We start from the raw sequence: 15,897 nt of genomic DNA, 5'->3' as shown, positions 1-15,897 counted from the left end.
TGCTCCGTAGCACTTCAGATTTTTGAGCAGCCTCCAGAGACGGTGAGCCCACGCTGTGCACGTACCATCATAGAAAATAATTGTTTCGATTTTAGAAAGTGCCATGTCGTCCGGCAGACATGTCCGGTGTGCGACCCCCTTTAATTAACCAAAGTTATGTTGAGAAATATGTTTGAAAAGACAAAGACTATTGTGCAACGGGTAGCCCTATTTATAGCTGAAAAAATCCTGATATATATCGATAATACTGTGGAAAATCTTCCGATTATTCATGCGTAAGAAAGGCATGGATCCCAAGCCTAGAAAACATTCTGTAAAATTTCTCCTTTTGACTCCGATTTCATTTTTGGGTGAAGTAACTCTTTAAGACTATATGCTATGTGCATCATTCAAAATCAAACTGAAAGTCATTGACTTCCTAGTGTAGACTCTTAAAGTGTTGAGAATGTGCAAAGTTTTTAGCTTTTGACAAACCAGATTCAAATCCAAACATGATATAATGGAACTACTTGGATATCTCTCCCTAAATATGTTCTGAATATGATTTCTTTTCAGGGTGTGTGTTCAAACCCCATTTGGCTGAACTAGCTGAGAGACAGGCTCATGCTCTCTTTCAATACGCATTAAGCGGTGATGCCAGAATGCTTCTGGCTCCACAGCGCCCCCTCATGACCACTCAGGATGAAAACGGAGACACGTAAGTCAGAAAAAACAACCTCACATTTCTGGAGTAGAAGCTCTATTTTCAGAAACCTCCCACTTCTACAAGAAAAGAAAAACTGTTCCCACCTACACGTGAACAGTAAAAAAAATATTTCAGATGTGTGTTTGTTTTTTCCCCCTAAAGATCGAAGCTTTACCAGTTGAGTTTGTTTCGATGTCTGATCTTATGGGTTTGTGTCTGATTTTAGGGGTTTGCATCTGGGAGTAATCCACAGCCAGACAGATGCAGTGAGAAAATTAGCACAAGTCATCGCTGCTCTCCCCGGAGAGGATGCTCTGAACATGAGGAATGATCTCTACCAGGTATATCACAAACACATGTACAATACATTAGATCAGTAGTTCTCAACTGGCGGGATTGACCCAAAATTGGTTTCCAGGTCTATACTGATAGGGTTGCAGACAAAGGCCCAGATCTAGAATGGTTACAGTAGGGGAGCAATAACATATAATGGAGGGGGCGTTGAACTTCAAGCACATTTTGTTAGGGCTAGCGCCATGATGATAAAATTCGACCTTTTGCTTCACTTGCGCTTTGGGGGGGCATAGGGATAATTGGGGGGTTAGGTTAGGTTTAGGCTAGGGTTAGTTAGGGTCAGGGTTAGTTAGGGTTAGTTGGGGTTAGGATTAAAAGAGAGAAGAAAATGCCTCCCATATCTTTTGTTGTTGACATCAAAGGCTGTTCCTCCAATCAAACTCGATGGTATGTTTGCACAAGCTCATCTGTTACTAGGTGATGTCAATCAAATAACACAGATGTCAATATGGACAGGTTGTATGACATGCTCTTTTTCTTTAAATCAGTGAACAAGACAAGACTGCATTAAATATGGGTTCAGTTTCATATTATTAATTGTATGCAGTTTATGGTGATATTAGTCATTTCAATGGGATTTTAAGGACATTTTGTTCAGTGTTTAATGACATCCTGTGATATCATCCTAGACTCCTTTACACCTAGCTGTGGTCACACAGCAGAAAGAGGCAGTGGAGGCCCTGTTAGAGGCCGAAGTGGACATCACCCTCACAGATCGCCATGGAAACTCGGCACTTCACCTGGCTGCTCAGCATAAAGAGGGCAGCGTGCTGCGATTGCTGCTAAAGCACAAATCATTGACGCAGTTAGCTAGTGTCCATAACACAGCAGGTACACTGCACTCTGTGCAATCCATTAATGCGTGAATTAGAGAAAATTACATACTACCTATATGCACATGTGCTCAGGGGTGTTTTGTATATGTTCAGGTCTCTGTCCGCTCCACATGGCTGTGCAGGCGAACAGTTTGAGTTGTGTGCGGGTCCTGCTGGAGAGCGGGACAGATGTTGAGGTTCAGGAGCTCACATGTGGCCGCACCGCACTTCACCTGGCCACAGAGCAGGACAACCTGTCCCTTGCTGGCTGCCTCCTGCTTGAGGTACTTCAAATACTATAGTGAATAGATTCCTACTATATATGTCAGAGTTGTACAGTTTCACATTTTTACAACAGCCAACAATGAATGAAGCTATGTGCTTGTAAAGCAGAATTATGTGCTTATTGTTAATTGTAATGATCTGTTGATAAATTACATCTTTTGTGTGTATGTGTAACCTTTTGTCTGTGCAGGGTAACGCAAATGTAGACAGTGTCACCTATAATGGTTCAACACCTCTGCACATTGCTGCAGGACGGGGCTCCACCAAACTGTGCGCGCTCCTCATCGCAGCAGGTGTGTGTGTGCATGAATTACATGTGCGGGTTGCAGATACATGTCACCCGCCAACAAGGGTTGTAGTGTTGAAATATTTATGACTTACATGACTGGTTTGTCTGTAATAAGGATTATCTGTCTTTCGTCATTTAAAACATCTCATCTCCTGTTGTCATCAATGTTCTGCGATTGTGTCTGGTGGAATGTAATCAAAAAGAAAAGGACTACGTTATCCATTTATTGAAGATCTTCCACCATTCATCTCAAGTTAGAATTGATATATCTGTGATTATATTTAAGAGATTTGTTTCAACTGATAGATTTGATTTAGATAACTTATCAAAACAAGTTGCATTTGTAAACAAATGATGCTAGAACTTTTTTGAAAGTTAAGTGTTGCCTTATAATCAAACCTTAGTCATTTTGGTGTGTCATCTCATGCTCTGCCTTTTGAAGTGTCTTGTACTTTTCTCTGCTTTTAGGAGCAGATCCTCATAAAGAGAACTTTGAACCACTGTTCTTCAGAGATGATGAGTGGTGTGCTACATGTGAGGATGAGGAGGAGGATGAAGGCTATATTCCCGGGACGACCCCGATGAACATGGCCACCTGCCCAGAGGTGGGTTTGATGTTACTGACCAAATTCTGCCATAGTCCATTTTCATCACTTCATTCATTTGCTATTTATGAGTGAAAGTCTATGGAAATCATGTGTGTTTGAGTAGTTTTAATTGGAATTTTACCGAAATTATCCAAAAATATGTTAAAAAAAAAATAATAACTAAATATTTTTGCTGGGTTGCTTACAGTATAAAAGTGGCACAAGGTACCCAGAGAGGACACAGACAGTATTTTTTTTCACATTTATTTTAAAAAAATCTATAAATAAAATGAGTAGAGCCTGCGATGGATTAAACTGTGTGTCAGTCCTTAATTCAAAATGAATATGAACAACATCAGCAAGGACACCTACATTTGCTTCGAGGTCAGTTTTATCTAATAACTTCACGTAAATTTATTTATGTATTGATTCAGGTCATCATATATGTGATTAGTAAATAAAGAGTTCACAGCATCATAGTGAGTATGTTGTATACGCGTTATGGGATGTTCTGTTCACTATACTAATATTATAATGTGTAATCACTATCAAATGACGCTTTTCTCTTTTCAAACGAATGCATTAATGGTTTGCCTCGATTCAAATTCACAGTGTTCAGTTTTTAATCGTAAGTTAACTTTCTTTTACAAACAAATGTCAGATAGCAAGGCTTTGCAATGTCACTCTTCATTACAGCCCACGTAAGAATAATATCCATTTAGTTTATGAGCATACAGTATTTTGCCAAAAACCACACCGTTCACTGCAATCTCCCATTCATTCCTATGGGAAATTCTTGGAAGCTTGTCAAAGCTAGCAACGGTAACTAAGAGGGAGGAGCTTAGCAAAGGGTCAGTTGGTTGTGTCAGTTAAAGGGAGACACCAAAATGTGCATTGTTGGGGGTACTCAAGGACTGGTTCTGAATGTAATACATGATTTATATTCTGTGTTGTCAGGTTTATGATATTCTAAATGGACAAGAGTATCAACCCACCACTGTTGTAGTTCCACCACAAGGTATGAACTGTGTTTTGTAACACTTTGATGTACATTGTATATTGAATACACACTGACATATGGTGTGACACTAGATTACAGTATTTGTGGATTTTATTTGTGATGGCAGGTGATATGATGAGCTTGAGCTCTGAGATGAAGCAGGATCTCTGTCAGGCTCTGGAGGAGCAAAAAGGAGGCTGGGAAAGTCTGGCTTATGCTCTGGGGCTCGGCATTCTGACCAGCGCTTTCAAAGTCAGCTCCTGCCCTGCTGGAAAGCTGCTGGACAGCTACGAGGTAAACAAACTCGCACCCTTTTTGCATGGACACTGTAGAATAGTAAGAAAGGATAAATCTGTTTATTAAGATGGTATTAGTCCACAACTGCGCAGCAATCATTTTCTTATCTTAATTATAGCGTTAATTGTCTGCAGTTCCGTGTTTTAAACACGTAGTAAACAGATATACCAAATAGGTTATATTAAAAGAAAGCCACATACACGCTGCAATAACCTATAATTTTTTTAACCAAGTTGTTTTTGACCAAACTAACATTAGTAACCAGAGACCTATAATTGTCAAGCAATTTTAGCTGCAGTGTGTACAGTTTTTCCTGATTTTTGCCAGTAGTATACGAATATCAGCATTCTAAATAATGTATTCATTGGATGATTTGGTTATTCATTAACATACATTTTGAAACTATAAGTTGTGCGGATAGTTGCTTTCGGAACTATCGGTTTTCTGCAAAAATCTATAGCGATAGTGATTTTTTCCATGATTAACAATCTCGTGGGGATTTTCTGTATCTAAATCTTTCATCATTGACAATATTCATCCATATTTTTAGCCTCACTTCAATGCATATTTTGTTATTTTGATTAGAAAATTAAGTGTTCAAAATTGAAGCGAGGGCATGCAAAGAAAAATGTGACTATATGGAAACGTGCCCTGTCAGCACATACATTTTGTCTCCAGCTTCATATCTTGTGAATAATAATAAACCTTATTCCTTATTAACTTTCTACAAATTGTTTTTAAAAACTATCTGCAAATGAATTGGTTATCAGCCTTTTCCAGCAGCTTTTATCATACTCAGTTATCGGTATTGGCAAAATCCACTATCGGTTGACCTCAACTTGAAACTAAACCTATATGCACATTTTTCTTAAAATGTGCATATCATTTAGTTCTGTCATCATATTAGAACTGTAGCAGCAAGCAGCACATATTTTTATCATGCACACTTGCATTTTGTAGTCAGCTGTTGGTGATCTGTCTTATCTGCAGGTTTCTGGAGGAACGGTGCATGATCTGGTGGAGGGACTGAAGCATGTTGGGAACAGCAGTGCTGTCAGTTTATTACAGGCTTTGTGTAAAGAGACTGAAGCCATCCACACCACACCTCAGCTCGCAGGTAATTCATAGAGATTCATGTTATTTGGCATCCTGACATGTTCATTTGTGAAGGGTGATATGGCCAAGTGGTTAAAGATTTGGGCTTGTAATTGGAAGGTTGTTGGTTCAAATCCCACAAGGGGTGATCCATTAACCATCAACATTATGCCTTTGAGTAAGGGTACAGGGTACTGTCCCTGTAGTAAGTTTACTGTACATTGATTTGGATAATAAATTTAAAATGGATACTTCCGAATAGGGCTGTCGATTTAACATGTTAATTCAGTGTGATTAATTATATAAAACATTAAGTGTTAAAAAACAAAATTAATCATGCCCCTGGACCGTAATAAAGAATTTTCCTACCATCTGAGCAATTCAAGCTTGAAGTACCACCTTCATGTTTTCAGCAGGGGGCAGTAAGCACAACTCCAGCTGTACAGGCAACAAACCACTACCGACAGCAGGCGGCACAAGATGAGGACACGTTCTTGCGTTAAAAAAAACAGCTGGATGGAGCACAAGGGGTCTCGAGATGTTTTTCTATGTTTATCTTGACACAGGTTTTTAAAAATGCCAATACGACCGTTACAGACGAAGAACAACAACCATTTTAAGGGTTAGTTAAAGAAAAAATTAGTTCAGGCTCAACTTGTGCAGTTGTTGGCTGTCATAACAACTCGAAGTAGTTAATGATATCCACGTAACTAACCTCAGTTCATAGCTTCATGTCATCACCCACACTTTAATGGTGAAGTGTGTAACTTTTGTACAGTCCTACCTCATGTGCTGGATATCTTGCACTGCACACCCAGCTGTCGATCAATCTGGCGATGTTTTCGGACGAGCTGATTCCTGTGCCATGCTTTCCATCCTTTGTGTATATGTTATAGTGATCTTGTTCATTACGATGTTAAAAGATTCTCACCTTTCATTTAGTATGGCCTATTCATAAGGAATCAGAGAGTGAGTGGATATTAATGCGCCTAATTGCGGAGTTGTTTGGAAACCATATACAGCCTTACAGTTAGGCCAGTAAACTACTTAACGGAAGCATTGTTTATCTTAAATATTATTAATAACAAGTGTGATTAACAAAAAAAACAAATTATATTGAACATTCTTGGAGGTTTTAGGCACTCTACTTTGCATTGTGCCTAAGAAACATCCCTTACCCATTATAAAATCATGGTGACGCATTGCTTCCGGTGGCTTGTTGCTTTATTTTTCATTTGCTCTCAAATGCTTTTTAATAGATAGTTGATTTTGTTCTGTGTACCTGGATACACAACTCTCCAATATCTTCTCAAAACATTTTTTTTTTTTTTACTTAGTGGTGAGTGTTCATTCAGTGACTCATTTCGGATGTTTCCCCAAGAGCACATCATCACTACTGCGTCACAGTTCATAGTAGGCTACTAGTGAGATTTTTTTTGGTCACACTTTATATAAGGTGTCTTTTTTATGGTGCCCACAGTATGGTTTGTAAAACCCCCAGAATAAATCACTGTCAGCCTCTGTCCCCAACCTCACCGTCTCCTTAACAATAGTATCACACTCACATTGTGATGATCCGATATTACCTCATGTGAACTCAACTGTGATGTCAACAAAACAGCACTACCACTGCACTCTATGGGAGTTCCCCTTGGTCTCAGGGTGACCTGTCACACTGTGGTAGTGTTTGCTTATTTTCTCTGCAGTGATGGTGATTTTTCAGGGGGAAGCGAGCACTACAGAAGGGGATTCCCAGGAAAAATGAACTGAAAGCCTGATACAGGAGTTCTGGTTTTTGTCTCAAACACTTGAGCCGTTTCTTTGAAACTAGTATTTCCACCTTGCTGTCTGATTCGAAGAGTTGCCGCAGTCATCGCAGGGGCAAATAAGTGTGTTTAAGCCAGCAGGGGAAATATTCATCTCAGTTTTCTTCTCGTGGTCGCCCATGTTAAAATTATATTGTTAAAATTAGCTCACAATTCTAGGTTCAATAAAGCAATAAGTCACAAGAGGCAGTGCATTACAGTGTTTTAACCATTTACAGTGATTTTACTATGGGGATGTTGTTAGGATATGCAAAAGATGAAGCTATATGATCAACATCACCAATGTTCAGTAAACTGAATTAAATATAATTAATAATAAACAATTCTTCAGCCAAGTAATATACACTATATTGCCAAAAGTATTCGCTCATCTGCCTTTAGACGCATATGAACTTAAGTGACATCCCATTCTTAATCCATAGGGTTTAATATGATGTCGGCCCACCCTTTGCAGCTATAACAGCTTCAACTATTATGGGAAGGCTTTCCACAAGGTTTAGGAGTGTGTTTATGGGAATTTTTGACCATTCTTCCAGAAGCGCATTTGTGAGGTCAGACACTGATGTTGGACGAGAAGGCCTGGCTCACAGTCTTTGCTCAAATTTATCCCAAAGGTGCTCTATCGGGTTGAGGTCAGGACTCTGTGCAGGCCAGTCAAGTTCTTCCACACCAAACTCGCTCATCCATGTCTTTATGGACCTTGCTTTGTGCACTGGTGCGCAGTCATGTTGGAACAGGAAGGGGCCATCCCCAAACTGTTCCCACAAAGTTGGGAGCATGGAATTGTCCAAAATCTCTTGGTATGCTGAAGCATTCAGAGTTCCTTTCACTGGAACTAAGGGGCCAAGCCCAGCTCCTGAAAAACAACCCCACACCATAATCCCTCCTCCACCAAACTTCACAGTTGGCACAATGCAGTCAGACAAGTACCGTTCTCCTGGCAACCGCCAAACCCAGACTCGTCCATCAGATTGCCAGATGGAGAAGCGTGATTCATCACTCCAGAGAACACGTCTCCACTGCTCTAGAGTCCAGTGGCGGCGTGCTTTACACCACTGCATCCGACGCTTTGCATTGCACTTGGTGATGTATGGCTTGGATGCAGCTGCTCGGCCATGGAAACCCATTCCATGAAGCTCTCTATGCACTGTTCTTGAGCTAATCTGAAGGCCACATGAACTTTGGAGGTCTGTAGCGATTGACTCTGCAGAAAGTTGGCGACCTCTGCGCACTATGCGCCTCAGCATCCACTGACCCCGCTCTGTCATTTTACGTGGCCTGAGTTGCTGTCATTCCCAATCGCTTCCACTTTGTTATAATACCACTGACAGTTGACTGTGGAATATTTAGTAGCGAGGAAATTTCACGACTGGACTTGTTGCACAGGTGGCATCCTATCACAGTACCACGCTGGAATTCACTGAGCTCCTGAGAGCGGCCCATTCTTTCACAAATGTTTGTAGAAGCAGTCTGCATGCCTAGGTGCTTCATTTTATACACCTGTGGCCATGGAAGTGACTGGAACACCTGAATTCAATTATTTGGATGGGTGAGCGAATACTTTTGGCAATATAGTGTAGTTCATTAGTCTAACTGCGGACAGTTTATGATTGCCAACAATGTCATAATCAAAGAGAGCAAATTACTGCATTGATATAGGATTCACGTGACATACAGTCATAGGTGTGCATATATCAGGAATTTTTTAACGCAACGGAAAAAAAATGTTTAGTGATAAGATTTTAAACTTATTTTAAGATTTTAAGGCTTTTATCATGGTATTAGGGTAAGTCTCATGACATGTACCATTTTTGTCCTATTTGTTTCCCCATGACTAACTACTGATATGATTAACAGGATACTTTTTACTCAAGAACTTTGTCACATTATTTGGCAACCTAGTCTCATAGAATGGACATTACTATAACTACATTTTTGCAAACTACGTTTTACGTGCAGCTTTCTACGTTTTGCTGCAGTTTCTTGGGGAAATCAACACTGGAGCACTACAACAACTGCGTTTTATTCACTTTCACACAAATCACATATACTATGGCTGTTTATGACTTTATAAACACTTATTTTCGGTCTATTACTTGCACACTGTCAAGTCAAGTGATTTTTATTTGTATAGCGCCTTTCACAACACACATCATTTCAAAGCAGCATTACAGAAAATCATGCATTATAGAAAATGAAAACTGTAATATCTATAATGTCTTTGAGTCATCATTGTGTGGTTTGATTAAATACGATTGTGAATTGTGTTTAAAAATAAATAAGTAAATAATTAAATCATAATTGTATTTAGAACTCCAGTGAGCAAGCCGAAGGCGACTGAGGCAAGGAACACAAAACTCCATAAGATGTTGGTTAATGGAGAAATATAACCTTGGGAGAAACCAGGCTCACTGTGGGGGCCAATCATGAATATAATGCCCCCCCCCCCCCCACTGGACATTTCACTGAGAAACTGCAGCCAAATGTTTAATGAAGCACATTATTTTGGTTTGCAAAATATTTTGCCATTGTCACATTATTTTCATGAGACCAAGCTGTTATTTTAAATGAAAATATCTTGCTTTCACTGTCTATATCATTTTCTGAAATGCTTTCTGAAATACAGGTTTTTGTCTTTGTCCCTTCACTTTTTAACATCATATTTGAGGAAGTAAAAGGCTTTATGAGCACATGGTACAAATGGAAGAAAGATTCTCTTACAGTTTATCAGTATTTCATTATACGTACACTGGCCTTGTCAAGCTCAATATTTCAACTCTGTTATGGGGGAAAATCACAGCAATTGTATAAAAAAAAAAAAAAAAGCTAGCACAAGGTGTAAAACATTAATAATGTCAAATATTTGAGTAAAGACGCTGACTACCATCCCTGGAGTCACGAGTTCGAATCCAGGGCGTGCTGAGTGACTCCAGCCAGGTCTCCTAAGCAACCAAATTGGCCCGGTTGCTAGCGAGGGTAGAGTCACATTAGGTAACCTTCTCGTGGTCGCTATAATGTGGTTCGCTTTCAGTGGGGACATAGTGAGTTGTGCGTGGATGCTGCGGAGAATAGCATGAAGCCTCCACATGCGCTATGTCTCTGCTGTAATGCGCTCAACAAGCCACATGATAAAATGCACGGATTGACTGTCTCAGACACGGAGGCAACTGAGATTCGTCCTCCGCCACCCGGATTGAGGCGAGTCACTACGCCACCACGAGGACCTAGAGCGCATTGGGAATTGGGCATTCCAAATTGGGGAGAAAAAAATAATGTAAAATATTAACATTTACATAATGTGTTGTGGTGTGATGATATTCGCTAGTTATATAATAGTGCTTTCAGTCGATTCAAATTTTAATCGCAATTAATCGCATAGTTTTTCATAGTTAATCATGATTAATCGCACATTTTGAAATTGCTAAAATTTTACTCTATGTATACTCCTTTTCTGTCAAAATGTTCTTATTTCCATCTTAGGAAAGAAAACAAAACATTATGCAACAATAATGCTTTATTATCATTTTCCAAACAAAGCCTTCCACAGTATAAAGATATAAATGCACTAAAATAGCTCCAATTCAAGTAACATTAAACGTTTCCTAAAGTCAAAGTGGGAGTTCAACTAATTGAAAGAACTAGTCTCCACATAGGTTGCATATTCATTGCAGTGGTCATTAAATCTCTTAAACTCTCATCCTCTACAATATTAATCTGCCTGCAGATTGTGGCTTTACGCTTTGTTACAGCCATCGTGAAGCCGCGTTCATGATTTGTGTCAGGGCATCAGCGCCAGCATCAGGTGCCGCTTTGAACTACATATGAAAAGCACTTGTAAACAACGCCTCATTCTGCATTTTGGTGATAGTTAAGACTTGACGTGCTTCTGTGGTATTTAAAATCTGACTTACATAGGATGAAAAATAATTGATTTCTATCACAAGTTCCATCTGAGCTTGTTTTGTACAACAAAAGGGGACAGAGGCTGACAGTCCCATCTGGGCTAATTTGATTATGCTGTTAGCTATCAGTAAGACTGTAGTACTCTCAGCTCCATATAACACGTTTTACCATGTCTAAATCTCTTCCATAGAATTCTGCTGGTCCCCCACCCCCACTCCAAATGAACACAGATAATGTAAAAAAAAAAAAGGAAAGGAAAGGAAAAAAATAATAATTCAGATGACTAATTTCCCTGTTTCTTCTCTCAGGTGCAGGGCTGTGTAAGACCATTCAGGGTTTGATGTTGGCCTCCCATCACGAGGAGAGTGGGGTTTGCGACAGCGGGGTGGAGACCTCTTTCTAAAACCACAGCCTCAGTCTCGCTGACACTCTTGTCTCCAAACACAACCACACAAACTCAGGCGTGACCCTGAAGGCCAGCTTCTCCCTCCCACTACAGCAGCATTGCCACTCAGCCTCAGGACACGCCTCCAAACTCTTTGATTGGTGGATGTTTAGCAGCCCAATGCAGACACTCCTCAGGCACACCCGAAATGCAAATAAGAGAACTTTGAGGATGTTAAATGAGGAGTCCTCAAATTTTATGACCAAGGGGAATGACTTTTATGTTTTGTTTTTTTAGCTTTTAATATGAATAAGTACCAAAAAGCACTTATATGAACATTTTATTTTACCTTTTATAAGAGCTATATTGACTTGGCAATTTTTTTTTTAATTTTTCTAAGTAGCTGTGTTTTCATTTGTGGTTAAGCTGAGTGAGGATTTGACTGAGCCCGGATGTTACATCTGTGTGCAAATGTACATTTGACACTCTCTTCAAGAAACGCAATATTTACTCTCTTGGGCCTGATTTGCTAAACATTATTGCATGAAAAACATTTACAAATAAGAAAAGAGTTTCATTGCATTTTCATTTGTTGGTTTGTTCTCAAGTGTTTTTCTTTGTTATTTTTAATTTTGTTTTTAGCAAAAAATCTAATTCAGGAACAGCACACTTCTCACAGTTTTCAATTTAGCTAACTTCTTATGCAAACTTCCAGATGTAATCCAGTTTGCAAAGGCTTTTCTCCAAGTGTGGAGGACAATTTGATTCTCATCCTGAGAGGAGAGAAGGTCTACTGGATTATCATGACTCTTTGGACCAATCGGATGTGTCGTATGGTGTAAAAAGTCCTTCCCTTCATCCTCTGAAGCACAAAAAAACATAAAGCTTGTTCAACTGCTGTCTCTTGTCCTTTTCCAGTTGTGATGTAGAACATTGTTTGGGATGGGATTTCTTTTAAATTGTTTAGTGGTGCTACTTTAAATACCTACTTTCTGCTCATGTGTTCTGATAAAACAAGCAAGAAACGTCATAAGCTTTGAGAGGATATTCTCTCGTTCATCTCCACATATTTAATTCATTTATAAAAATGGGAAGGTTAAATCTGCCGGTTCTAAGTTAATTAGTGTGTGAATTAATTGTAGTCAAAAGAGCGTGTTTGATATGGACTGTGTGTGTGTGTGTGTGTGTGTGTGTGTTTCATACAGATTTTTTTGGGATGTGTGTTTGGGATGTGTGTATGGGGATCAGAATAACCAGATGCCCAAAAATGAAAATTCTGTCATCATTTGCTCACTCTCGTGTTGTTCCAAACCTGTGTGACTTTCTTCTGTGGAACATAACAAATATTTTTAGACAGAATGTTTGGAATTGACAGAATAACATCTACTTTTGTGTTATACAGAAGACAATGATAGAATATTAATTTTGGAGTGAACTGACCCTTTGAACTCAGGCTGTATAGGACAGAATATCACTCAGATAATATCTAGGATCAGTTCCAGAATGTTCGTTCAAACTTATGCATCACAGTATGAAATGTAGAACTGATTCTAGATCGTCTCTCTTTCTCTGTTTGCTCTGTGAAATTTTCTAGACTTGACCTTTGAACTGACGGGAACTTGTGACACCAAAATGCTTTTAGATATAGTGATGTTTTTACATTATGGTGAATGCTAATAAGAGTAACAAAACCCCAAACCAAAGGTTTGATAGGCACTGTAATGTATTTTTGGCTGTAAATTGGTATTTATGTCTGTACCATGTTAAACAATGTTGTACAGAGGGATAAATGTGTGTGCTTTGTAACTGGTGTTTTTGTGATACTTTTATAATAAAATTATTGATCATACTTTTGAAATGATGTATAACTTTTGCTATCTTTAATGGTGCACATATTGAATATCTAGCTATCTATCTATCTGTCCATCCATCCATCTTTCTATCTGTATGGGTGTTTCTTTAAAGGGATAGTTCACCCCAAAGAAAACAACAAAAAACAAATCATTTACTCACCCTCATGCCATCCTAGATGTGTATGACTTTCTTTCTCCTGCTCAACACAAATGAAGATTTTTAGAAGAATATTTCAGCTCTGTATGTCCACACAATGCAAGTGCATGGTGACCAGAACTTTCAAGCTCCAAAAAGCAACAAAAAAGTAATCCATACGACTCCAGTGTCTTCAGAAGCGATCCATCGGTTTTGGGAAATAATAATAATAATAATAATAAAGCTTTATTTTCTATAGCACCTTTAAAAGTTGCATCTCAAAGCGCTTTACAAGAGAAAAATAAAAATACATTAAAATACAAAAAAGAAAAAGAAAACATGCAATCAGGACAATTTAAAAAGAATACAATAATAATCACAGAAATGCAACCCTTTAAAAGTGAGTTTTAAGAGAAGATTTAAAAATACTAAAAGATTCAGCATGTCTAACCTCAGAGGGAAGAGAGTTCCAGAGTTTTGGCGCAAAAGAAGAGAAGGCCCTGTCACCCATAGAACATAGACGAGTAGGAGGAACCAGATTCGGAGGAGCGAAGATCACGCATTGGAGTGTAGGGTGTTAAAAGTTCAGACAAGTATTGAAGGGCCAAACCATGCAAAGCCTTGTAGGTAAGCATGAGAATTTTAAAGTCTACACAAAACTTGACAGGGAGCCAGTGCAAGGACTCCAAGATAAGACTGATGTGATCACTTGTCCTGGTCCTAGTCAAGATTCTAGCAGCAGAGTTTTGCACATACTGCAACTTATTTAAGGTAGCTGTAGAGACCCCAACAAGTAAAGCATTGCAATAATCAATATGAGAATATACAAAAGTATTGATCAGTTTTTCAGCCACCGAGATAGATAACATGGGGCGCAGTCTTGCAATGTTTCTGAGATGGAAGAACGATGTTTTAACAGTATTCTTGACATGAGGATCAAATGTTAAATTTGCATCAAATATCACCCCCAAATTTTTCCATTTTGTTTGAAACTCCAGAGCAGAGCCATCCATATTTAAGGTTAAAGAATCAGCTTTACGAAGCTGGTGGGGCTGAGACAAAGAAAATTTAGGGACATCCATTTTTTTATCTCAGTAATACATTGTGCAAGAAAGGTGACAGCCACACAATCACCAGATTTTGAATGGATGTAAATCTGGGTGTCATCTGCATAAAAATTATAATTAAGACCAGGAGATCTTAAGAGTTGACCAAGGGGAAACATGTAAATGCTAAAAAGTAAGGGGCCCAAAATCGATCCCTGAGGAACACCACATTTAACCAAACCAACTTTGGACCTACATCCACCCAAGGAAACAAACTGCCGACGATCTGAGAGATAAGACTTGAACCAGTTTAATACAGTATCAGTAACACCAAATACTGTCTCAAGACAAGTGAGTAGAAGAGAATGATCTACAGTGTCAAAAGCGGCACTGAGATCAAGAAGGATAAGAATTGAAAGACAGCCAGATTCCGAAGCTATTAACAAGTAATTTGTGACCTTAACTAATGCCGTTTCAGTGCTGTGGAGTTTGTGAAAGCCAGACTGAAGGGGCTCAAAAAGATTGTTTACAGTGAAATGAGTGTATAATTGAGAAGCCACAATTTGTTCTAAAAATATATATATATATTCCTATTTTTCAGGACATTTCAGATAGATTCAGTGCTGAGTAAACTTGGAGTAACTTCTAGAACTTTCTAGAACTTTCCAGTAATATAAATAGTAGGATAAATACAGGGGCCTTAAGCCCACCAGTTAAGTTTAGTTCCAGCTGCCTAAGTGGATACATATCAAGACCTTGCTGGATGCCTTGAAGTATGATGAGTACGGCTGGGAGGTCATAGGAGACTTAAAAATCGTGGCATTCCTGATGGGACTCCAAGGCGGTTTTACCAATTTTCCCTGCTATCTTTGCCTTTGGGACAGCAGGGACACCAAGGCGCACTACCACAGGTGGGACTGGCCACAGCGGACCAAGTTATCTGTGGGGAGGAACAACGTCAAGTGGGATCCACTGGTGGACCTCCGGAAGGTGCTGATGCCACCACTGCACATCAAATTGGGCCTTATGAAACAATCTGTCAGAGCTCTAGATAAGTACCTTCAAGACATCTTCCCTAAGCTGTCTGAGGCAAAGGTCAAAGCCAGAGTCTTCGTCGAACCACAGATAAAGAAGATCCTGGAGTGCAATGAATTCCCCAAGAAGCTCACTAGTAAGGAGAAAGCGGCTTGGAACAGCTTTGTCGCAGTGGTTCGGGGCTTCCTGGGCAATCACAAGGCCGAAAACATGGCACAATGGGCTGTAGGATGTCCCTCAAAGTCCATATCTTTCATGCTCATCTTGATAATTTCAAGGAGAACATGGGAGCATACTCGGAGGATC

At 39.3% G+C, this 15,897-nt stretch overlaps 1 protein-coding gene across 2 annotated transcripts in view; it reads left to right on the top strand.

Moving 5' to 3' along the window:
• The window catches only part of LOC127413414 (nuclear factor NF-kappa-B p105 subunit-like), a 39,607-nt gene extending 26,228 nt beyond the window's left edge, over positions 1-13,379 (top strand). For both annotated transcript variants that reach the window (XM_051650560.1, XM_051650559.1), the window contains 10 exons: positions 556-697; positions 912-1,026; positions 1,669-1,870; positions 1,969-2,138; positions 2,330-2,432; positions 2,897-3,033; positions 3,973-4,033; positions 4,143-4,309; positions 5,303-5,429; positions 11,445-13,379. In XM_051650560.1, coding sequence (XP_051506520.1) covers positions 556-697; positions 912-1,026; positions 1,669-1,870; positions 1,969-2,138; positions 2,330-2,432; positions 2,897-3,033; positions 3,973-4,033; positions 4,143-4,309; positions 5,303-5,429; positions 11,445-11,539 — 1,319 coding nt within the window. In that variant the 3' untranslated portion in view covers positions 11,540-13,379. The remainder of the gene's footprint in view (positions 1-555; positions 698-911; positions 1,027-1,668; positions 1,871-1,968; positions 2,139-2,329; positions 2,433-2,896; positions 3,034-3,972; positions 4,034-4,142; positions 4,310-5,302; positions 5,430-11,444) is intronic.
• Positions 13,380-15,897: the final 2,518 nt, after the last annotated feature.

This window comes from Myxocyprinus asiaticus, chromosome 22 (assembly GCF_019703515.2).
Source record: "Myxocyprinus asiaticus isolate MX2 ecotype Aquarium Trade chromosome 22, UBuf_Myxa_2, whole genome shotgun sequence".
NCBI lineage: Eukaryota > Metazoa > Chordata > Actinopteri > Cypriniformes > Catostomidae > Myxocyprinus > Myxocyprinus asiaticus.
Note: the sequence above shows the minus strand (reverse complement) of the source record. Positions and strands in the feature narration are given on the sequence as shown.